Here is a 23,535-nt window from a genome sequence, read left to right as displayed (position 1 = left end):
GATAATGTGCACCGGTAGTCCCAGCTACTTGGGAGGCTGAGGAGGGAGGATCACTTGAGCTCAGGAGTTCAAGACTAGCCTGGGGAACACAGTGAGATCCTATTTCAAAAAAAATGCAACCAACCAAACAAAAAAACCCCAAAACCAGTGTCTGACTCAAAACTTAATAAATGTCCATTTTAATTTTATTATTATTTAATAATGCAGTAGGAGGGAAGAGACTAAAGATATTTACAAATCCTAGGAATTAAGTAAAGAGATTGTCGATTTACCAATTATTCCAAATTGTCAAATGGTTATTTCCAAATTTCAGACCAGGAACAACACTCTTCTTATTATCTCCTCTGGCAGAGCTTACCTTATCTCTAGCACAAATATGCAACTCATTGCCTACTTCACAGACACGGGCAAACTTAATGAAGCGCTTGTAATCAAAATTATTTTGGATTCCAAGATGATGGCAGTCCCTAGAAGGATTCCAAAGCAGAGATATGAAATTTTTCAACAAGGAAGCTGTACCTTAAATAGTAATACTAAATTTATATAAATATTTTAGCCAACTTTTCAGAAGTGTTCAGTGCATACCTGGCAAAATAATCCCATTTGTCCACATCAATGCCATTTCTTTTATTAGACACTATCTCATAAAGGAAGCTTTTCCTTTCAGGACGCCCTTTATATGGCCACTGGAAGGCAAGAAAACCCACTGGAAGTTTTAGGACAGGCACCAAATCTATTTATAATCAAAGCAAAGCAATTTTATTAATCTGTAAATTATAAACAGATACCTGACTGGGAACATAAGATAAACTAGAAGGTTCTATTCCTTCTTCCACTTCATTTCAAAACTAGTAGAATGGGAAAAGAAATGCTAAGGTATATGATACCTTATTGTTACCACATTTTCTTTTCTTGTGCCACTGAAAAGATCTTAACTGTATTACATTTCCCAAAACCAACAACAACTGTGTTTTCTTGGTTTATAAACCAAGTTTTTGAAAAATATAAAATCTAGGCCAGGCGCAGTGGCTCACGCCTGTAATCCCATCACTTTGGGAGGCCAAGGAGGGCAGATAACGAGGTCAGGAGTTCAAGACCAGCCTGGCCAAGATGGTGAAACCCCATCTCTACTAAAAATACAAAAATTAGCCAGGCTAGGTAGCAAATACCTGTAAACCCAGCTACTCGGGAGGCTGAGGTAGAAGAATCACCTGAACTCAGGAGGTGGAGGTTGCAGTGAGCTGAGGTTATACTACTGCCCTCTAGCCTGGGCAACACAGCAAGACTTCATCTCAAAAATAAAAAAAAAATATATAAAATCTAATAATAAACTAATGATGCTTGAATTCATGCATTAAAATAGTACTATCTTTCAAAGTAGCTACACACCTAGTCTAAATAATATGCATTGTTGAATGTATTCTTTGAGCTCAATTGTTTTGGAAATAGGATATTTGCTACAAAACCCATCTCTTTATCTTATACTGTAAGTACGCTTGTATATATTTGAGGAAACAACCCTAAAAGTCTCAGGGGGAAATTATTTTCCAACTTTATTTTTAATTAAAAAAATACAAAAGATCAAAAAGGAAACAAAACAGATTTTTCATTGAACCAGTTCAACTTTTTTGTAGATCTTCATATATTTAAATATTTCAAATGTGATTTTTTTTTTTTTTAATTTGGAGACAGGGTATAGCTCTGTTGCCCAGGCTGGAGTGCAGTTGCACAATCACAGATCACTGCAGGCTGCCTCAGCCCCCCAAGCATCTGAGACAACAGGCATGATGCAGGGTTTCAGTATGTTATCCAGGCTGATCTCAAACTCCAGGACTCAAGTGATCCTCTCATCATGGCCTCCCAAAGTGCTGGGATTACAGGCATGAGCCACTGAGCCTGGCCAAATATGTTCATTTTAATGGCTAGATGAAACATACACATTTACATTCCAAACAAAATTACTTTAGGCTTCTATATAAAATACTGCAGGCCAGGTATGGTGACTCACGGCTGTAATCCCAGCACTTTGGGAGGCCAAAGTGGGAGAATCACTTGAGCCCAGGAATTCGAAACCAGCTTAGGCAACATAGTGAGACCACATCTCTAAAAAAAAAATTTTTTTAAATGAATAAAATACTGCATATATATTCACTAAAAAATAATTTATGGCCGGGCACAGTGGCTCACGCCTGTAATCCCAGCACTTTGGGAGGCTGAGGTGGGTGGATCACCTGAGGTCAGGAGTTTGAGACCAGCCTGGGCAACATGGTGAAACCCCGTCTCTACTAAAAATCCAAAGATTAGCCGAGCGTGGTGGCACACACCTGTAATCCCAGCTACACGGGAGGCTGAGGCAAGAGAATTGTTTGGGCCTGGGAGACGGAGGTTGCACTGAACTGAGATCGTGCCACTGCACTCCAGCCTCGCCGACAGAGTAAGACAGGAAAGGGCAGGGCAGGACAGGGCAGGGAAGGGAAGGGAAGGGAAAGAATTTATGCCAAGCACAGTGGCTCACACCTGTAATCCCAGCACTTTCAGAGGCAGAGCTGGGCAGATCACTTGAGCTCAGGATTTCAAGACTAGCCTGGGCAATGTGACAAAACCCCATCTCTACAAAAAATACAAAAATTAACTGGGCATGGTAGTGCACGTTTGTGGTCCCAGCTACTCAGGAGGCTGAGGTGGGAGGATCGCTTGAGCCTGGGAGGTGGAAGTTGCAGTGAGCTGAGATTGCACCACTGCACTCCAGTCTGTGTGACAGAGTAAGATCCTGTCTCAAAAAAAAAAAAAAAAAAAAAAAAAAAGAATTTCTGTATATATAGTTTTGGTAAGTAACTTCTAAATATTTCACTTGAGAGGTAGAAAAAAATATAAGCCTTTAATTTTTTGCATTAAACAGTAGAAACATAGAACTCATATTTTACCAGTTAGCCTCTAAAATAGCCAAATGTATAACTCAGAAGGAATCATGAAAAGGCTAGATGAAAAGCACCAGTCAGTTAAAATTAAGTTGTACAGAAACTTACCAAAACACCTTTGACAGGTGATTCAAGTGGTCCTACAATTTGTTCCTTGATAAAGCAAATATCTTCTTCAGGGATGAGACCATAGTGTTCCATGACAGGCTTGATTCCATTAGAATTAATAAGGTGCTCAAACATCATAACTGAGCCTTGTTCATGCTAGGAAAAGTAAGCACAATATGATGTGTTAAAGATTCTAGCCCACTGGAAGTCCTGATTAACAAAATTATCCTCAATTCCAAGTAATTCTGAGATAAGGGTCTATTGCATATTAATTCTCTAGTTTCTAACCACAATCTTAGGAACATTTTTAAAAACCTGTCAGATTTTTCATGATTTTACTAGTCTACAAAACTTTTACAAAACTTATTATTTCATAAACATATTTAACGCATTTTATGATATAATCACTTACAGTACCTAAGTGAATATTACAAGATCATGTAGATAGAATTACATTTAATAAATATCATCATAAAATTGAATTTTATTTTTTCATCAGCCTTTGAACATGTGCAGTTATAAGCTCTGTTAGGCACTACCATCTAGTGGTGAAAAGGGGTAACTGCAAACTTGCCAGTAAAAACAAAGCTCTCCCTTGAAATCTCAAATTGGCCTGTTTGCTCATCTCTGCTCACTGATTCACAATCAATGTAAAGGATCAAATGAACTCCTGAAGACATCTGCCCTTTCCTAGGTCCTACCATAAACTAACTCAAGATGAAAATTAAAACCTGAATTGTCCTGTAACTTTTTTTTTTTTTTTTAAAGAGACAGGGAATCGCTCTGTTGCCCTGGCTACAGTCCAGTGGTATGATCATGGGGGTCACTGTAGCCTTGAACTCCTGGGCTCAAGTGATCCTCCCATTTCAGCCTCCTGAGTAGCTGAAACCACAGGTGCGCACCACCCTACCCAGCTAATTTTAAAATTTTTTTGTAGAGGCAGGGTCTTGATTTGTTGACCAGGTTGGTCTTGAACTCCTAGGCCCAAGTAATCCTGCTGTCTCAGCCTCCCAAAGTGGTGGGATTACAAGCACCTTGCCCTGTAACTATTCTTCCCCCCTGCCCAGAAACAATTCTTGCTCCAGAAATTATTCTTTTTTTTTTTTTTTTTGAGATGGAGTCTCACTCTGTCACCCAGGCTGGAGTGCAGTGCCGCCATCTTGGCTCACTGCAACTCCACCTCCCAGGTTCACGCCATTCTCCTGCCTCAGCCTCCTGAGTAGCTAGGACTACAGGCACGTGCCACCACGCCTGGATAATTTTTTTTGTATTTTTAGTAGAGACGGGGTTTCACCATGTTAGCCAGTATGGCCTTGATCTCCTGACTTCGTGATCCGCCCGCCTCGGCCTCCCAAAGTGCTGGGATTACAGACGTGAGCCACCGTGCCCAGCTGAAACTATTCTTAAAAACAGAATCAGGGCTGGGTGCTGTGGCTCACACCTGTAATCCCAGCATTTTGGGAAGCTGAGGTGGGCGGATCACTTGAGGTCAGGAGTCCAAGTCTGGCCAACATGGCAAAACCCTGTGTCTACTAAAAAATACAAAATTAGCCAGGCACGTAGTGCGCACCTATAATCCCAGCTACTTGGGGGACTGAGGCAGATGAATCACTTGAACCCCGAGCGTGGAGGTTGCAGTGAGCCGAGATCGCCCTGCACTCCAGCCTGGGTGGGCGACAGAGTGAGACTCTGTCTCAAAAACAAACAACAACAACAAAAACCCCACAAAAACAGAATCAGGCTGGGTGCAGTGGCTCACATTTATAATCCCAGCATTTTTTTGAGAGGCAAAGGTGGGAGGATTGCTTGAGCACAGGAGGTCGAGACCAGCCTGGGCAACAAAGCAAGACCCTGTTTCTACAAAAAGATAAAAAAATTGGCTGGGTATAGTGGCATGCCCCTGTGGTCCCAGCTACTTGGGAGACTAATGCGGGGGGATTGCTTGAGCCCAGGTGGCTGAGGCTGCAGTTAGCTGTGTTCATGCCTGCACTCCAACCTAGGCAACAGAGAAAGACCTTGTCTCCAAAAACAACAACAAACAAATTGGCCGGGAGCAGTAGCTCACGCATGTAATCCCAGCACTTTGGGAGGCAGAGGTGGGTGGATCACGAGGTCAGGAGATTGAGATCATCCTGCCCAACATGGTGACACCCTCTCTCTACTAAAAATACAAAAATTAGGCTGGGCACGGTGGCTCAAGCCTGTAATCCCAGCACTTTGGGAGGCCGAGACGGGCGGATCACGAGGTCAGGAGATCGAGACTATCCTGGCTAATACGGTGAAACCCCGTCTCTACTAAAAAATACAAAAAAACTAGCCGGGCGAGGTGGCGGGCGCCTGTAGTCCCAGCTACTCGGGAGGCTGAGGCAGGAGAATGGCGTAAACCCGGGAGGCGGAGCTTACAGTGAGCCGAGATCGCACCATTGCACTCCAGCCTGGGCAACAGAGCAAGACTCCGTACCGTGCCCCCCCCCCCCCGCCAAAAAAAGAAAGAAAATATATTTGTACAGACATGTTCATAGCAGCACTACTCAAAATAGACAAGAGGTAAAAGCAACAGGTATCCATCAATAAATGAATAAACAAAATGTGGTGTCTACATATGATAAATATTATTCAACCTTAAAAAGGAAGGAAATAAAAAATAAATTAATTAAAAAACTAATAAAAAAGAAGGAAATACTGACACATGCTACAACATGGATGAACTTTGAGGAAATTATGCTAAGTGAAATATGCCAGTGACAAAAAGACAAATATTGTATGATTTCATTAAGATGAGGTACCTAGAGTAGTCAAATTCATAAACAGAAAGAAGAGGGTCAGGCGTGGTGGCTCATGCCTGTAATCCCAACACTTTGGGAGGCTGAGGCGGGCGGATCACCTGAGGTCGGGAGTTCGAGACCGGCCTGGCCAACATGATGAAACTCTATCTCCACTAAAAATACAAAATTAGCCAGAAGTGGTGGCGTGTGCCACCATGCCTAGCCTAAGGTAACTATTTCATGAGACAGAGGAAATACCTAAAAACTGCAAGTTCCCCACCCCATTCCCTTCTTACCCTAGACTATGCTCAAATCGATTGTGTGAAGCTCCTGGAAAAACATAGTAACCACCTCCCAGCTGTTTGATGTATCGAAGACGTTGAAATTGAGGTGTGCCAATGATTCCCACGAGGAGAGGGTGGAGCTCAATGTGGCCATGGATAGGATCATTAATAACCTGGAAAATTATGTTTAATTAATATAAGTAATAACATGTAAGTCCACCTGAAATTTGTGTGCAGCCATTCCTAATTATAGTGCAAAGTCAAAGCTATTTGATTTTTCAAGTAAAAATACTAAGGAAAATGACAAGATGTTAACATCATTACCTTATTTAGGTATCACTACCAGACAGATCAAGTATATTGGATCTGAGTATATTTTACTTCTTCTTAATGGATGTGAATAACAGAAAAATAAGGATTTTGATTTTTTTATTATGTATATGACTTAATTAGTCTTTAATAATTTTGTCTTGTATTCAAGTTAAACATACATATTCATTTCGATTTAAACACATTCATTCACATCATGTAAGCCACATCACTATAGGTATTATGTCTACATTTTTTTTCTTTTTTGGACATGGAGTCTCACTGTGTCACCCAGGCTGGAGTGCAGTGGCACAATCTCGGCTCACTGCAACCTCTGCCTTCCAAGTTCAAGTTATTCTCCTGCCTCAGCCTCCTGAGTAGCTGGGACTACAGGGGTGTGCCACCACACTCAGCTAATTTTTGTATTTTGAGTAGAGACAGGGTTTCACTGTGTTGGCCAGGCTGACCTCAAACTCCTGACCTCAAGTGATCCGCCCACCTTGGCCTCCCAAAGTGTTGGGATTACAGGCGTGAGCCACAGCACCCAGTCTAAATTTTTTTTTTCTAAATGTGTCTATACAGTACTCATCATTAAAACAGAAAGGAAAGAAGGGAGAGAGGGAAAGAAAGAAAGATGGAAATTCTTCTACCATATAGATAAGAAATCATGCAGGTCCGAGTGCAGGGGCTTACATCTGTAATTCCAGCACTTTGGGAGGCCAAGAGTTTGAGACTAGTCTGGGCAACATAGTGAGACCTCATCTCTTAAAAAAAAAAAAAAAAATGCCGGGCGCGGTGGCTCAAGCCTGTAATCCCAGCACTTTGGGAGGCCGAGGCGGGCGGATCACGAGGTCAGGAGATCGAGACCATCCTGGTTAACACGGTGAAACCCCGTCTCTACTAAAAATACAAAAAAATTAGCTGGGCGTGGTGGCGGGAGCCTGTAGTCCCAGCTACTCGGGAGGCTGAGGCAGGAGAATGGCGTGAACCTGGGAGGCGGAGCTTGCAGTGAGCCGAGATTGCGCCACTGCACTCCAGAATGGATGACAGAGCGAGACTCCATCTCAAAAAAAAAAAAAAAAAAAAAATGCAGTGGCGCACATCTGTAGTCCCAGGTACTCTAGAGGCTGAGGTAGGAAGATCCCTTGAGTCCCAGGGGATCAAGGCTACAGTAACCTACTATTGTGCCACAATACTTCAGCCTCAGCGACAGAGCGAGACTCTGTCTCAAAAAAAAAAAGAAAATAATTTTGTACAGCTGAACAATGTATTTGTGTGTGTGTGTTGCTTTTGTTAGAGACAGGGTCTCGTTTTCTCACCAGGCTGCAGTGTGTTGGCTATTCACAGGCACAACCATAGCTTACTGTAGCCTCAAACTCTGAGGCTCAAGGGATCCTCCCGCCTCAGCCTCCCAAATAGCTGGGACTGCAGGCATGTACCACCATGCCTAGCTAATTTATTTTTATTCTTTGTGGAGACAAGGTCTTGCTATATTGCCCAGGCTGGTCTCCAACTCCTGGCCTCAAGCAATCATTGCACCTTTGGCCCCCTAAAGGGTTTACAAAAAAAAAAATCATTTTTACCATAGTTTTACTGCCTTTTCTAAGTTTAGATATACAAATATGGCCAGGCACGGTGGCTCACGTCTGTAATCCCAGCACTTTGGGAGGCCGAGGTGAACGGATCACGATGTTAGGAGATAGAGACCACAGCACGCAGCTATTTCTTTATTTTTGAGACAGTCTCACTCTGTCACCTAGGCTGGAGTTCAGTGGTGCAGTCTTGGCTCACTGCAACCTCCGCCTCCTGGGTTCAAGCGATTCTCCTGCCTCAGCCTCCTAAGTAGCTGGGACTACTGGCAAGCACCACCATGCCCAGCTAATTTTTTTTTGTATTTTTAGTTGAGACGGGGTTTCACCATATTGGCCAAACTGGTCTCGAACTCCTGACCTCATGATCCGCCCGCCTCAGCCTCCCAAAGTGCTGGAATTACAGGCACGAGTTACAGCGCGTGGCTAAAATCTACTTTTAAACCATTTAAGGACCTAAAAGCCTTCACTGTAAATTTTTCAGGTTGTAATAACTGTCTTTTTTTTTTTTTTTTTTTTTTGAGACAGAGTCTAGCTCTATCACATAGGCTGTAGTACAGTGGTACAATCATGGCTCACTGCAACCTCTGCCTCCCAAGTTCAAGCGATCCTCCCACCTCAGCTTCCCAAGTAGCTGGAACTATACCATGCCTGTCTAATTTTTCTTTCTTTGGTAGAGATGCGGTTTCTGGCAGGGCATGGTGGCTCACGCCTGTAATGCCAGCACTTTGGGAGGCCAAGGCGGGTCGATTACCTGAGGTCAGGAGTTCGCGACCAGCCTGACCAACATGACAAAATCCCATCTCTACTAAAAATACAAAAATTAGCCAGAAGTGATGGTGGGCGCCTGTTATCCCAGCTACTCAGGAGGCTGAGGCAGGAAAATCACTTGAACCTGGGAGGCAAAGGTTGCAGTGAGCTGAGATTGTGCCACTGCACTCCAGCTTGGGCAACAGAGCAAGACTCTGTCTCAAAAAAAAAAAAAAAAAAAAAAAGATTCATTGATACATTTGAAAAATTAGTCCTCATTATGTCAAATACCACACTCCCTCTTCACCATTACACAATCTCAGCTTCAGAGGCCAACTGAACTAAATTTAGCATAAAGAACACTGTGACAAGAACAAACCATGGTGACCTTGGGTTCGGCAATGGTTTCTTAAATATGACACTAAAAGAACAAGACACAAATGAACAAAAAAATATAAATTGGATTACATAAAAACTTAAAACTTTTATGATCCAAAGACCACCACCAAAAAAGTAAAAAGACAACCCACAGACTAGGAAAAATTATTTGTGTATCATATCTCCCATAAGGATTTACATCCAGAACATGTAAAGAACTCTTACAACTCAAATAAAATTATGTGTGATTGAACAACACTGTGAACTTTCTAAAAAGCACTGTCTTGCACACTAAAAATGAGTGAATCATACAACTTGTGAATTATATCTCAATAAAGCTATTTATGTTTTAAGTATCAAGTTAGGTAGGTATCAAATTAGGGAAGAAATCCTCGAGGGCTGCAACTGAGTAGCAAACTAGGTGAATTCTTTGCTGAACTGCACTGCTGATGAAGTTAAATTCATTTAAGGTATTGATTTCATTACTAGGCAGTGATTCGGTAGTTTGAAAATCTATTTCCAACAACTATCATTTATAATTTATAAATGAGGTTAAACAATGTTGGTGGTTTTTTTTTTTTTTTTTGAGACAGGGTCTCACTCTGTTGCCCAGGCTGGAGTACAGTGGTGTGATCATGGCTCACTGAAGCCTCGACCTCCGTGGGTTCAGGTGATTTTCCTAAATCAGCCTCCCAAGTAGCTGGGAATACAGGTGTGCACCACCACACCCAGCTAATTTTTCTATTGTTTGTAGATGGAGTTTCACCAGGTTGCCCAGGCTGGTCTTGAACTTAGGGGCTCAAGTGATCCACCCACCTTAGCCTCCCAAAGTGCTGGGATTACCGTGTGAGCCACCATGCCTGGTCAACAAAAAGAAAAAAACTATTTTTCTTTTTAAAGAAAAATAGAAAAAAGAATAAAAGTGGGCAATTGAAACCACTGACTGCCTTAAATATTACTTCAAAAATATATTATTGGCCGGGCACAGTGGCTCATGCCTGTAATCCCAACACTTTGGAAGGCCGAGGCAGGCAGATCATGAGGTCAGGAGTTTGAGGTCAGCCTGGCCAACATGTAACTTGCAAAAGCAAAATTAAAGTATGTATTTGAGTTATTTCAGATCCTGCTCTATAAGATCGTGCCACTGCACTCCAGCCTGGGCAACAGAGCAGACTCCGTATCAAAAAAAAAAAAAAAAATACAAAAATTAGCCAGGTGTGGTGGCGTGCACCCATAGTTCAAGCTACTGGGGTGGCTGAGATGGAAGGATCACTTGAGCCAGGGAGACAGAGGTTGGAGTGAGCTGAGATTGCGCCACTGTACTCCAGCCTGGATGACAGAGCAAGACCCAATTTCATTTAAAATAAATAAAAATAAAAAAGAATGTACAAAGGAGGTCTTCAATAATTTCTAATATTTTGCTCTAAAAATAACAGACTTGAAGCAAATTAGGCAAAATATTAAGATTGGACAAGTTGGGTAGTGGTCTACTTATGCTTTTCTGTATGCTTAACATATTTTAGTTCTTCTTCTGATTTAAATACTCTATGCTCATTTTAGAAAGTACAGAAAGTTTAGAAAAGATCCACTACTCGCCAGGCGCGGTGGCTCACGCCTGTAATCCCAGAACTTTGGGAGGCCAAGGCAGGTGGATCACGAGGTCAGGAGATCGAGACCATCCTGGCTAACACAGTGAAACCCCGTCTCTACTAAAAATACAAAAAATTAGCCAGGCATGATGGCGGGAGCTTGTAGTCCCAGCTACTCGGGAGGCTGAGGCAGGAGAATGGCGTGAACCTGGGAGGCGGAGCTTGCAGTGAGCCGAGATTGTGCCACTGCACTCCAGAATGGGCAATAGAGTGAGACTCCATCTCAAAAAAAAAAAAAAAAGAAAGAAAAGATCTACTACTCGCACTTCCATCACTGAGAAGCAGATTTCCTCCTATTCTCTTCAAAATGAATTTTACATAATTGAGTTATATTACTTTACATTCAAAAAACATAACAAACTCAGATCCTCTTACCTTCATTGTATCAACGTGGATTTGACCCAGTCGCTGGATATAACTAAGCAGCTTCTTCCTCTCCCCCAAGGAACTAAAATTACAACAGGATAAGCAAGTCTATCATTATTTGCTTAATAATAATCCCTGCAGTATATAGTAGACATAATCAACTTTAGATAACCTACAGTAACACTGAAGTTAGATTGGAAGAAATAATCAATAATTCAAACATACTCCTCCTAGAAACTGTCTCCTTCCTTTGCTGCTAAGATAGGGAACTCTCCTGCTGAATCAATGTAGGCCTCCCCCAGGCTTCTGTCCTTGACTCTCTTCTCTCTTGATAAACTTACGACTTGAAAAAGTCCACATCTTGGCTGGGCGCGGTGGCTCAAGCCTGTAATCCCAGCACTTTGGGAGGCCGAGACGGGTGGATCACGAGGTCAGGAGATCAAGACCATCCTGGCTAACACGGTGAAACCCTGTCTCTACTAAAAATACAAAAACAAAAACAAAAAAAACTAGCTGGGCGAAGTGGCGGGCGCCTGTAGCCCAGCTACTCAGGAGGCTGAGGCAGGAGAATGGCGTAAACCCGGGAGGCGGAGCTTGCAGTGAGCTGAGATCCGGCCACTGTACTCCAGCCTGGGCGGCAGAGCGAGACTCTGTCTCAAAAAAAAAAAAAAGAAAAAGAAAAAGTCCACATCTGCTTCATGTCTACTCAATGCTCATGCTGTACTTCATTTTAACCAGACTGAAGTCAACATCTACCCTCATAATCCTGGATTGATTTATGAGTACCAGATATGACTCAAGCATGAATGAAATATATATGAAGGCCTTAACTTTATTTATATTCATTTTCCATTGTCAGTAATCCCTCATTAATGCTCCAGTTTCAAGAAAATACATAATGGGAATTAAATTTGAACAGCTCAAAGTCCTGTGATTCATCATCCTGCTTCATTTACAATTACTAGTTGGACCCAGTATATCCTCCTCCCTCCTGGCTGGGTGTCAACAGAGAGTGCAGGCGAAGGGTTTTACTGATCTACTAGCTAAGCAGATTGAAAAAAAGTATCTTTCTATAAGTCATACATAGACTGGGAGTCAGAGGCTCTACACTGGCCTCTATGGTGTACCCTGAGACCCACGGTAATAAGAACACTTAAGAATGATTTCTTGGGATACATAGAAGCATCATTACAACTGATAAATTAAAAAGCAGCATATTTTGTGTTTTCCCATTCCCCTATCCTCCTCATCAGTTTGACATAACAAGCACAGTGCAAAGCTAGGCTTTCAGAAGTACTGATAGGTGGACTCAGGTTAAGGGGAGTCACATAGTTGACCATAACCAGAGTCACAGCATAAAGTATCAAACCTAAACTAACCCCATGGCCACCTACTGTTTTCCTAAACTGACACTCAGTATTCATCACTTAAAACCCAAAAATCGGCCACGCACAGCACAGTGGCTTACGCCTGTAATCCCAGCACTTTGGGACACCGAGGTGGGCGGATCACCTGAGGTCAGGAGTTCAAGACAAGCCTGACCAACATGGAGAAATCCCATCTCTACTGAAAATACAAAATTAGCCAGGCGTGGTGGTGGCGCGTACCTATAATCCCAGCTACTCGGGAGGCTGAGGCAGGAGAATCGCTTGAACCCAGGAGGCAGAGGTTGCGGTAAGCCGAGATCGCGCCATTGCACTCCAGCCTGGGCAACAAGAGCAAAACTCCGTCTCAAAACCAAAACAAAACAAAACCAAAATCACTAATTAGAGTATATAAAAATAACTACCCAAAACCAGGGGGTTGTTTTGTTTAGCAAAGGACATGGCGTTAAATAAACATTTAAAGAAGTCATGGGCCAGGATATTTAGACTACAAAATAATTTTATTCCTGTGTTCCAACATTTCTGAAATTTAATGCTTCTTACAACTGACATGTATATTTAATGTGACAATGTTTCTTACCTCTCTTTTTTTTTTGAAATGGAGTCTTACTCTGTCGCCCAGGCTGGAGTGCAGTGACACAATTTTGGCTCACTGAAAGCTCCACCTCCCGGGTTCACGTCATTCTCCCACCTCGGCCTCCGAGTAGGTGGGACTACAGCCGCCCGTCACCACGCCCAGCTAATTTTTTTTGTTTTTGTAATTTTAGTAGAGACGGGGTTTCACTGTGTTAGCCAGGATGGTCTTGATCTCCTGACCTTGTGATCTGCCCGCCTTGGCCTCCCAAAGTGCTGGGATCACAGGCCTCAGCCACCACGCCTGGCCTGTTTCTTACTTCTTAAAAAAACCTTTATAAATCAATGGTTGTTCATAAAATTGACAGGCTACTAGGAGTGCTTGTCTAAGCTGGATTCTCCCTAGAAAGCAGGGTCCAGGATAAGAGCTTGCAAGTAATTAATCTTGGGGTGTGAACTCTGGGCACAGGGATTGGGGGGTCTAGGGAAGGTAAAGTAGGAAATTAGATTAAAATAGTACAAAGGTCCATTAACCAGTCAATTGCATTGGTATTAACCGTGAGCAACTGGATGGAGCGGTGGGTAGGACTAATCCCACTGGCAACCTGTAAGGCAGCACTGTCCAGTAGAACTTTCTGCGATGATGGAAATGTTCTATATCTGCTCTGTCCAACACAGTAGCCGCTAGCCGTAGTGACTACTGAGTACTTGAAATATGACTAGTGTAACTGAGGAATTTTTTATTTAATTTACTTCTAATTAATTTAAACATGAAGCTAGTTGTTACGATACAGAACAATACAGCTCTAAGGAGTCCTACAGAATTTGAGTTATGAGGTAGGGCACAGAGACGTGCAATATAGTGGTCCTTCTGGAATTTTGTCTGTTTTGTTCACTCATGTGCCCCAAGTTCATGGAAGAATGCCTAGTACATAGCTTTCCAAAAATATTCACTGAATGAATCAATAGCACTTGGGTCCACAAAGACACACATGGCTCCCTTGAAAAGAAAGACTGTATTGGAACAAATTCCATTCAGGCCCAATAGTAAGCAACTATTATATACAAGAAATAAGTAATAAGGGGGGCTTTGAGAGGACTGAGAGAGCTGAAATGTGGTTACGAAAGAGGCATGCCAGACACGGTGACTCACGCCCTTAATCCCAGCACTTTGGGAGGCTGAGGTGGGCGGATCACAAGGTCAGGAGTTCAAGACCACCCTGGCCAACATAGTGAAACCCTGTCTCTACTAAAAATACGAAAATTAGCCAGGCATGGTGGTGCACACCTGTAGTCCCAGCTACTTGCGAGGCTGAGGTGGTAGAATCACTTGAACCTGGGAGGTGGAGGGTGCAGTGAGCCAAGATCACACCACTGCACTCCAGCCTGAGTGACAGAGCAAGACTCCATCTCAAAATAAAACAAAACAAAACAAAAAAAACAAACTTTGGGAGGCCGAGGCGGGCAGATCACAAGGTCGGGAGATTGAGGCCATCCTGGCTAACACGGTGAAACCCCATCTCTACTAAACATACAAAAAATTAGCTGAGCGTGGTGGCACACGCCGGTAGTCCCAGTTACTTAGGAGGCTGAGTCAGGAGAATCGCTTGAACCCAGGAGGCGGAGGTTGCAATGAGCCGAGATTGCACTACTGAACTCGAACTCCAGCCTGGGCAACAGAAAGAGACTTCGTCTCAAAAAAAAAAAAAAAAAGCGAGCCAAGTTGAGGTCCCTGGAGATTCTGATCCAAAGGATATTTACTGGAAGTCAGTTAAGTGTTCTGCAGTGATCTTGTTTCACGATCTACTTCTGTTATCAATTACTAAGCAACAGTGCAGGAAGTAATTCAGTATAATCCTTTGTTTTTATTCTTTGGTTACTGTTACCACAAACAACATGTAACTAAGTAAAATTTCAGAAGAGAAGGCCAATTCTCTAATAGAAACAAAATTTTCATTTTAAGAAGTATTTAAGGCCGGGCGCGGTGGCTCAAGCCTGTAATCCCAGCACTTTGGGAGGCCGAGATGGGCAGATCACAAGGTCAGGAGATGGAGACCATCCTGGCTAACACGGTGAAACCCCGTCTCTACTAAAAATACAAAAAATTAGCCGGGCGAGGTGGCGGGCGCCTGTAGTCCCAGCTACTCGGGAGGCTGAGGCAAGAGAATGGCGTAAACCCGGGAGGCGGAGCTTGCAGTGAGCTGACATTCGGCCACTGCACTCCAGCCCGGGTGACAGAGCAAGACTCCGTCTCAAAAAAAAAAAAAAAAAAAAAAAAAAAAAAGAAGTATTTAAGGCCAGGCGCAGTGGCTCACATCTGTAATCCCAGAACTTTTGGGAGGCAGAGGTGGATGGATCACCCAAGGTCAGAAGTTTGAGACCAGCCTGACCAACATAGAGAAACACCGTCTCTACTAGAAATACAAAATTAACTGGGCATGGTGGCACATGCCTGTAATCCCAGCTACTTGGGAGGCTGAGGCAAGAGAATCGCTTGCACCCGGGAGGTGGAGGTTACGGTGAGCCGATATTGCGCCATTGCACTCCAGCCTGGGCAACAAGAGCGAAACTCCGTCTCAAAAAAAAAAAAAAAAAAAAGAAGTATTTAAACACCAGATCCTCAACTGAGATCTTTAAAGGAGCCCCACTCTAATCTAGACACTAGAACCTACAGCCATACACAGAGATGGATCCATGGAATTATGTATGTATGTATGTATCTATCTATCTATCTATCTCTCTACCTACCTACCTACCTATCTACCTAGCTATCTGAGATAGTGTCTTGTTCTGCTGCTCAGGCTGGAGTCCAGGAGCTTATCATAGATCACTACAACCTTGAACTCCTGGGCTCAAGGGATCTTCCTGCTTCAGCCTCCTGAGTAGGTGGGACTACAGGTGCATGCACAGTGCCCGGCTAATTTTTTAATTTTCTGTAGAGATGGGGTCTTGCTTTATCACTATCTATAAAATTTACTAAGGGTTAATCATATGCTTCATCACTTTATGTACATCATCTCGTTATTGCTATCCATTTTACAGGTACAGAAATTGAAGGGTTAAATGACTTCTCCCAAATTATACAACTAAAAAGTGCCTGTTTTGCATAGAGTCTTTTAATCTAATACGAGGGCATATTTCAATCTTTAGGAAAACCTAGAAATATGCTCAAGATAGGGATGTAGCCTTGATTTTCTTACTAACATTTTTTCCCTGTTGGTGCTTATGTATTTCCCAGTGTGTATAATTCAATTATTCTGAACTTGAGAGTAAAAAGTTGGTCATTACAAACTTGATGAAGGTTTGTCTGCAAAATTATTTGAAATAGGAATAAGGCCGGACACGGTGGCTTGCACCTGTAATCCCAGCACTTTGGGAGGCCAAGGCGGGCAGATCACCTGAGGTCAGGAGTTCGAGACCAGCCTGGCCAACATGGTGAAACCCTGTCTCTACTAAAACTACAAAACTTAGCCAGGCATGGTGGTGCGTGCCTGTAATCCCAGCTACTCAGGAAGCTGAGGCAAGAGAATGGTTTGAACCAGGGGGGTTCAGTGAGCTGAGATCACACCATTGCACTCCAATCTGGGTGACAGAGTGAGACTCTGTCTCAAAAAATAAATAAATAAATAAAATTAAAAATAAACTAAAATAGGAATAAACAGTAATAGCAAACATAGGATTTGCACAGCAAAAACAAACAGCAAGTGGCCAGGTGCGGTGGCTCACACCTGTAATCCCAGCACTTTGGGAGGCAGAGGAGGGTGGATCACTTGAGGCCAGGAGTTCAAGACAAGTCTGGCCAACATGGCGAAACCCCATCTCTACTAAAAGTACAAAAATTAGTGGGGCAGCCTAGCGTGGTAATCCCAGCACTTTGGGAGGCCGAGGCAGGCGGATCACGAGGTCAGGAGATCGAGACCATTCTGGCTAACATGGTGAAACCCTGTCTCTACTAAAAACACAAAAAATTAGCCGGGCGTGGTGGTGGGCGCCTGTAGTCCCAGCTACTCGGGAGGCTGAGGCAGGAGAATGGCGTGAACCCGGGAGGCAGAGCTTGCAGTGAGCCAAGATCACGCCACTGCACTCCAGCCTGGGCGACAGAGCAAGACTCCATCTCAAAAAACAAAAACGAAAACAAAAACAAACAACAACAAAAAAAATTAGTGAGGCATGGTGGTGGGCACCTGTAATCCTAGCTACTCAGGCTGAGGCAGGAGAATAACTTGAAGCCAGGAGGCGGAGGTTGTAGTGAGCCGAGATACTCCAGCCTGGGTGAACAAAAGACTGTCTCAAAAAAGCAAACGAACAAACAAAACCAGCAGGCAAGGGATTCTGCTGTTTTAAAGCACTTCATAGATTTAAAATGAGGACAGTTTATATCAGAGATTTTGGGCTTTGTCCCTGAAAGATGGATAAAGTGTGTTTGGTTATAATGTGAATTTATTTCTTCATTCTTACCTTACTCCAAGATTTTCAAAATGAGACTCATCAAGACAGGGCAGTAATGCGCCTGTGATTTTGTTTCTATGGAAGAAAAAAGACAAATTCAATGTATACAATATATGCTTTTCATTTTCTTTCAGTTTGTATCCACCAACATTTACCCAGATCCACATAATAGACTACCCACTACAGGCAATGGACTGTGCCAAGTACCACTTTTTTGATCTGCTACTTGTAAAGACTTAATTTTAATTAAATAACTAAACCAAGAAGCATTTTTTGATAAGTCACGGGAAAATTTCAAAATTATTTGTGTAAATTAGTTCCAAGAAAAACCAGTTGCAAAAAGGAAAGTGAAACCTGACTACCTGTTGGGGTTTTGCCAGGTCAGCAGCTTCCTTTTAAACAGGAAAGGTTTGAGTTGGGGAGGGAAGGAAATGTAAGTCTATTGTTCTTAGAATTAACAAGTTAAAACCATGGATTCAAGAGTGCTTAAAGTGTTGATTTTTCTCAAACCTCCTGGGAAAGCACTCAATACTCCGTGATTTGAGAGAGTCCTATCTCTCTCTCTCTCTGTGTGTATGTGTGTGTATAGTTGGGTTTTTTCCTTTCTCTTTCTATACAATTAATTCTAATCTTTCCTGACCTCAAATTCCAGAACTCTGGGCTATTTTCTTTTCTTTTATTTTCTTTGAGACAGGGTTTTGCTTTGTTGCCCAGGTTGGAGTGCAGTGGTGCGATCACAGCTCACTGCAGCCTTGACCTCCTGGGCTCAAGCGATCCTCCTGCCTCAGCCTCCTGAGTAGCTGGGACCACAGGTGTGTACCACTGCACCTAGCTAATTTTTTATTTATTATATTTTTTGTAAAGTTGAGGTCTCCTGATGTTGCCCAGGCTGGTCTTGAACTCCTGGGCTCAAGTGATCTTCCCACATTGGCCTCCCAAAGTGCTGAGATTATAGGTGTGAGCTACTGGGCCAGGCCTCCAGTGGTTTTTGATGAGAACGCTTGTTAAGGTATAGAGCATATGAGTTCTGGAGTCCAAAGACCTAACCTTAAAAAATCTAGCTCTTTTTTGTAGTGGTGTGATCTCTGAAAAGTTACTTTACATCTTTGGACCTCGCATACGTCATTGGTAAAATGTGTTGAGTATAGCAACTTATTTCAGACTTCTTGTGAGGCTGTATTCCATAATGAGAAAAGGGACACTGTACCTTGTGCTTGGCTTGTCAAATAAAAAAAAAAAAAAAAAATTGGACTTAGATAAAGAGAGACTTTTTTTTTTTTTTGAGATGGAATCTCACTCTGTTGTCCAGGCTGGAGTGCAGTGGTGCGATCTTGGCTCACTGCCACCTCCCCTTCCCGGGTTCAAGTGATTCTCCTGCCTCAGCTTCCCAAGTAGCTGGGACTACAGGCACATACCACCATGCCCGGCTAAATTATGTATTTTTAGTAGAGACGGGGTTTCACCATGTTGGCCAGGCTGGGCTTGAATTCCTGATCTCAGGTGATCTGCCTGCCTCGGCCTCCCAAAGTGCTGGGATTACAGGCGTGAGCCACCACTCCCAGCCAAGGGAAACTATTAGAAAGAAAGACAGGGCCGGGCGCGGTGGCTCACGCCTGTAATCCCAGCACTTTGGGAGGCCAAGGCAGGTGGATCATCCAGTCAAGAGATTAAGACCATCCTGGCCAACATGGTGAAACCCCATTTCCACTAAAAATACAAAAATTAGCCGGGCATGGTGGTGGGCACATGTAGTCCCAATTATTCAGCAGATTGAGGCAGAAGAATTGCTTGAACCCAGGAGGCAGAGATTGCAGTGAGCCGAGATCACGCCACTGCATTCCAGCCTGGCTACAGAGCGAGACTGTCTCAAAAAAAAAAAAGGCCGGGTGCGGTAGCTCAAGCCTGTAATCTCAGCACTTTGGGAGGCAGAGGTGGATGGATCACTTGAGGTCAGGAGTTCAAGACCAGCCTGGCCAACATGGTGAAACCCTATCTCTACTAAAATTACAAAATTAGTCGAGTGTGGTGGCGTGCACCTGTAAACCCAGCTATTCGGGAGGCTGAGGCAGGAGAACCGCCTTGAACCCAGGAAGCAGAGGTTGCAGTGAGCCAAGACTGTGCCAGTGCACTCTAGCCTGGGTGACAGAGCAAGACTCCGTCTCAGAAAAAAAAAAAAAAGAAAAGAAATCTTAAAAAAGAATCAAACAGAGGCCCAAGAATCAAACGGAGGCTGGGCGCGGTGGCACACACGTGTAATCCCATCACTTTGGGAGGCCGAGGCAGGCGGATGATCACTCGAGGCCAAGAGTTTGAGACCAGCCAGGCCAACATGGCAAAACCCTGTCTCTAATTTAAAAAAAAAAAAAAAAAAAAAAAAAAAAAAGGCCGGGTGCAGTGGCTCACACCTGTAATCCCGGCACTTTGGGAGGCGGAGGCAGGTGGATCAGGAGGTCAGGAGATGGAGACCATCCTGGGCAACATGGTGAAACTCCATCTCTACTAAAAATACAAAAAAAATTAGCTGGGCATGGTGGTGCATGCCTGTAATCCCAGCTACTTGGGAGGCTGAGGCAGAAGAATCGCTTGAACCAGGCAGTTAGAGGTTGCACTGGGCCCAGATGACGCCACTGCACTCCAGCCTGGTAACAAAGCAAGACTCCGTCTCAAAAAAAAAAAAGAATCTAAGAGAAAAACGGTCTTCTTTTATAATGGTAAAGGATGGGCAAGCAGAAGTAAGCAGAATCTTTGGAAGGGAACCTGGATGAGCAAGGGAAAATGAGCAGTGTACCCCAACAGGACAGCATCCTGCTGTGGTCAGTCAGTTCTCAAAAGAAACTGACCAGAGGGACACATATTGCACTGCTTTAGGGCCTGCCTGCTCAGATCTGGGGGTAAGCAAGAGTTGAGGGGCTCATAAGGGAAGACAGAAGTCCGAATAAAGTTTGGTCAAGACAAAGCAGAAGGTAAGACATGAGCAATTGGGAACAGTTGGTCAGTTTTTACCAAATGAAAGCACATAGTGTCTTTGATAGCACTGGGTTGTGGGTTCAAGAGAATACACATCATTCTGGAGGGTAACAAGTTAATCTACAGACCACTGAAACAGAGAGCCAACCACATTTTGAGACAGAAAATTTGGAACTACTTCACTCCACTTGTTGCTAGTCAAAGAAAATAAAGCAATAATCCATCCCAGCAGTGAAGGGAAACGAAAGGGCAAAAGGGGGAAAAAAAAAGAAAAAAGGAGAAATGCAATTTCCCATACCCATTCAAGCTATCTTTGGGTCCTGAACCACTATGTTCCTCCTACCCCAGTTTCCAACCTAGCCAAACAGGGCTCCACCTAACAAATGCAAAAATTTACTAAATTTGCAAATCCCAACCACCAAAGAACCACCTTCCTATTGAACACCTAGAGGATATAAGGCAGGAGTCAAATCTCACACCCACCTTAAAAAGTTGAGCAGACTTCACAAGGATGGATGCTTGGACACGAATCAGTAAAATGTGCTTAAAACTCAACCTAAACACTTCTCCAGGTGATGTGGCCAAATTGTGGCATGCTGGGAATTAAGGGGTTAACTGAACAACTCCAGGGTTCAGATTTTGGAGGGGAACCTGCTTTTAAAGAGCAAAACACGATCCTTACTATGTTCTGCAAGTGCAGTCAACACACGCCCATCGGGCGCTACTGGGATGCCAAGGAAGGTGACGGGAATTCAGAGATTAACCAAGCCAGTTCCTTCCCCTTCAGGAAAAGCCTCAATTCAGGGAGGAAACAGAAACCTAAAAGCCCCAGAACATCCTCTGATGTGGCAAGTGTTCAAGGAGCTGCGGTTAGCGCGGAGGGGTCCCGCGAGCCTGGATGACAGCAAGCCGCCCACCAAGGTCTGGGGAAAAATCTCCTTCTAACTAAAAAAAAAAAAGGGACCCGAGTCTCGCCTGTCTGGCGCCGGGGTGGCAAGTTAGTGAAGAAACCCACCAGAGTGAGATCCCAATCTATTACTGCCCCTCCCAGGTCCTCAATCCTGGCAGCCTGCTCCCATCCTACGGATCGCCTACCCCAGGCGACCCCATGTCTTCTTCCTCAGCCTCGGGGAGTCAGTCCCCGGCGCCCCATGCCGCAGGCCCTCCTGGGAACCCCCGCCGCAAGGCTCCCTTCCCCGCCTCGGGTCTTCCCTCCCTCCGCGCCCCCAGCGCAGGTCCGCCCTCCCGGGCGACTCCCGCCGCAGGGCTGGCTCCCCGGCCTGGGTCCTCTCGTGGGGCCCCCTTCCTTAGGGCGCCTGGCCCGCGCCCCAGGTCGCCGCCCCTCGCCCCTCAGCCCCTCCGGAGCCGCTACCTCGGATGTTCTTCAGCAGCGCCGGCTCTCCAAAGCCACCGCGCCTGAGGAAGAAGCACACCTGCTCCGGACCCCATGTCTTGTAGTCGGGATGGAGTTCCAGGCCCGGGGACCAGTCTGCCTCTGCGGAAGGGGTGCTTGAGGGGGTTCTTGGGCTGTCATCGAAACGGAGCCGCTTGGAGGGCTGGTCGGAGTCGGCTTGCTGCATGGCTACACCCGGCGTCCAGCACAGCAAAATCAAGAACCTCGGCGCCTGGCCCGCGCGCAGGCGCACTGACAGCAGGGCCCTGGCGGGGAGTCCAAGCAGTATTGGCAGCCTATTAGCCTCCTGCGCAGGCTCACTGACAGTTGAGCCCTTCGGGCAGGGCAGCCTAGCGGCTCTAGCCTTGGGCTCCCTGCGCAGGCGCAATGGCAGTCCAGTCGTCCTCAATCAATCCTGCCGGGACGCTGGACGTGAACGCGAAAGGGCGTGGCTAGAAGCAGAACTGAGGGTAGTGCTGGTGGCAGGGGGGACGAAAGAGCGCTCGGCCCCGCACCCACAATTAGGGGCTCGTCTGGTGAATTGGGGGTATTCTTCGAATGAGGTACACTACCCGCCGCACCTTAGCCGGGTTTCAGATGCCCCAAACTTAAAAGAAACCTAAAAGGCCGTTAGGCTGCCAGCACCTTCCCAGTGAAGAGAAAAACAGCCAAGGTGCTGAACTGGAAGAACCCGGAATGATTTCAAATGTGACCTGAGGGTGTCTTCATTCCACAGTATTGCTGGGCAACGAGAGGGCCCTGGGATACCTGTTGTCTGGTGTCCACACAGGAGGGGACTTAGGATTTCTTTCCAACTGGAGACAGAGCCCTCCATCCCAACTGCATTCCCAGGGGAAGGGAAGTGGCCAGTCTGATTACTTAAAAATTTAACTTCTGAGGACTTTTACTGCCTGGTTGTAACAGCATGTGAAAATGGCAGGCGTTTTTCTATCATTTAACCCTTCTGCGGCAGGGCTCAAACGTCCCTATAAATACTGGTCCATGCAATTGCCTGGTAAAAGGACATATCACTATTACTGCTAATAAAGTCAACGCACCTTCCTAGCAACCAAGCCATAGACCTGTTTAGGGGGCCAAGGATGAATGAGGCGGATTAGCTTATCATCAGGCAGTATGAACTAGTGGTCTACTGGTGAGCCAAAATATTATTTGCAAACAGAGCTTTACTGTGTGCCAGGCACGGTTCTTAAGGGCTTTACAAATATAAAATAATTTTATATTTATACATAATACTTAACGAATTAAATACATTCATTAAATTATTTAAATATTAAATAATTTTTATAACTTCTAAGGGTTTTACAAATATTGTAAAGTTCTAAGGGCTTTACACATATCACTTCATTTAATTATCACAATTACCTTAGGATGTAGGAAAAAGTAATTTGCCACAGGTCATTTTTTTTTTTTTTTTTTTTGAGACGGAATCTTGCTCTGTTTCCCAAGCTGGAATGCAGTGGCAGGATCTCAGCTCACTGCAACCTCCGCCTCCCGGGTTCAAGTGATTCTCATGCCTCAGACTCCCAAGTAGATGGGACTACAGGCGCCCGCCACCACACCTAGCTAATTTTTGTATTTTTAGTAGAGACAGGATTTCACCATGTTGGCCAGGCTTGTCTTGAACTCCTGAC

At 44.4% G+C, this 23,535-nt stretch overlaps 1 protein-coding gene and 1 long non-coding RNA gene across 6 annotated transcripts in view; one reads left to right on the top strand and one right to left on the bottom strand.

Annotated features, from left to right (window-relative positions):
• Positions 1-23,535, top strand: part of LOC140709101 (uncharacterized) — an 80,941-nt gene that overhangs the window by 27,973 nt on the left and 29,433 nt on the right. The gene's annotated exons all lie outside the window — the stretch shown is intronic.
• Positions 164-22,273, bottom strand: LOC140709099 (deoxynucleoside triphosphate triphosphohydrolase SAMHD1-like). 3 transcript variants are annotated; one of them, XR_012089477.1, is made up of 7 exons: positions 21,863-22,273; positions 17,533-17,598; positions 11,126-11,198; positions 6,088-6,248; positions 3,027-3,182; positions 586-686; positions 164-467 (listed from the first exon to the last, which is right to left on the bottom strand). XR_012089477.1 is itself a non-coding variant. In XM_073006786.1 (6 exons), exons 1-6 carry the CDS (start codon positions 21,937-21,939, stop codon positions 269-271), a joined length of 672 nt encoding a protein of 223 aa, XP_072862887.1. In that variant the 5' UTR covers positions 21,940-22,259; the 3' UTR covers positions 164-268. The 3 variants fall into 3 exon arrangements, 1 of the variants encoding a protein (XP_072862887.1); XR_012089478.1 differs by lacking the exons at positions 17,533-17,598; positions 21,863-22,273 and adding an exon at positions 11,342-11,647; XM_073006786.1 differs by lacking the exon at positions 6,088-6,248 and having other exon boundaries at positions 21,863-22,259.

The sequence above is a fragment of the Chlorocebus sabaeus genome, chromosome 2 (assembly GCF_047675955.1).
Source record: "Chlorocebus sabaeus isolate Y175 chromosome 2, mChlSab1.0.hap1, whole genome shotgun sequence".
NCBI classification, from domain to species: domain Eukaryota; kingdom Metazoa; phylum Chordata; class Mammalia; order Primates; family Cercopithecidae; genus Chlorocebus; species Chlorocebus sabaeus.
Note: the sequence above shows the minus strand (reverse complement) of the source record. Positions and strands in the feature narration are given on the sequence as shown.

Coding starts and splice junctions, on each gene's coding strand:
- LOC140709099 (XM_073006786.1), bottom strand. CDS start 21,939: ATGGGGTCCGGAGCAGGTGTGCTTCTTCCTCAGGCGCGGTGGCTTTGG. Junction 687..3,026: donor CACCTGTCAAAGGTGTTTTG/GTAAGTTTCTGT, acceptor CTTGCCTTCCAG/TGGCCATATAAAGGGCGTCC. Junction 468..585: donor AAATGGGATTATTTTGCCAG/GTATGCACTGAA, acceptor GAATCCTTCTAG/GGACTGCCATCATCTTGGAA.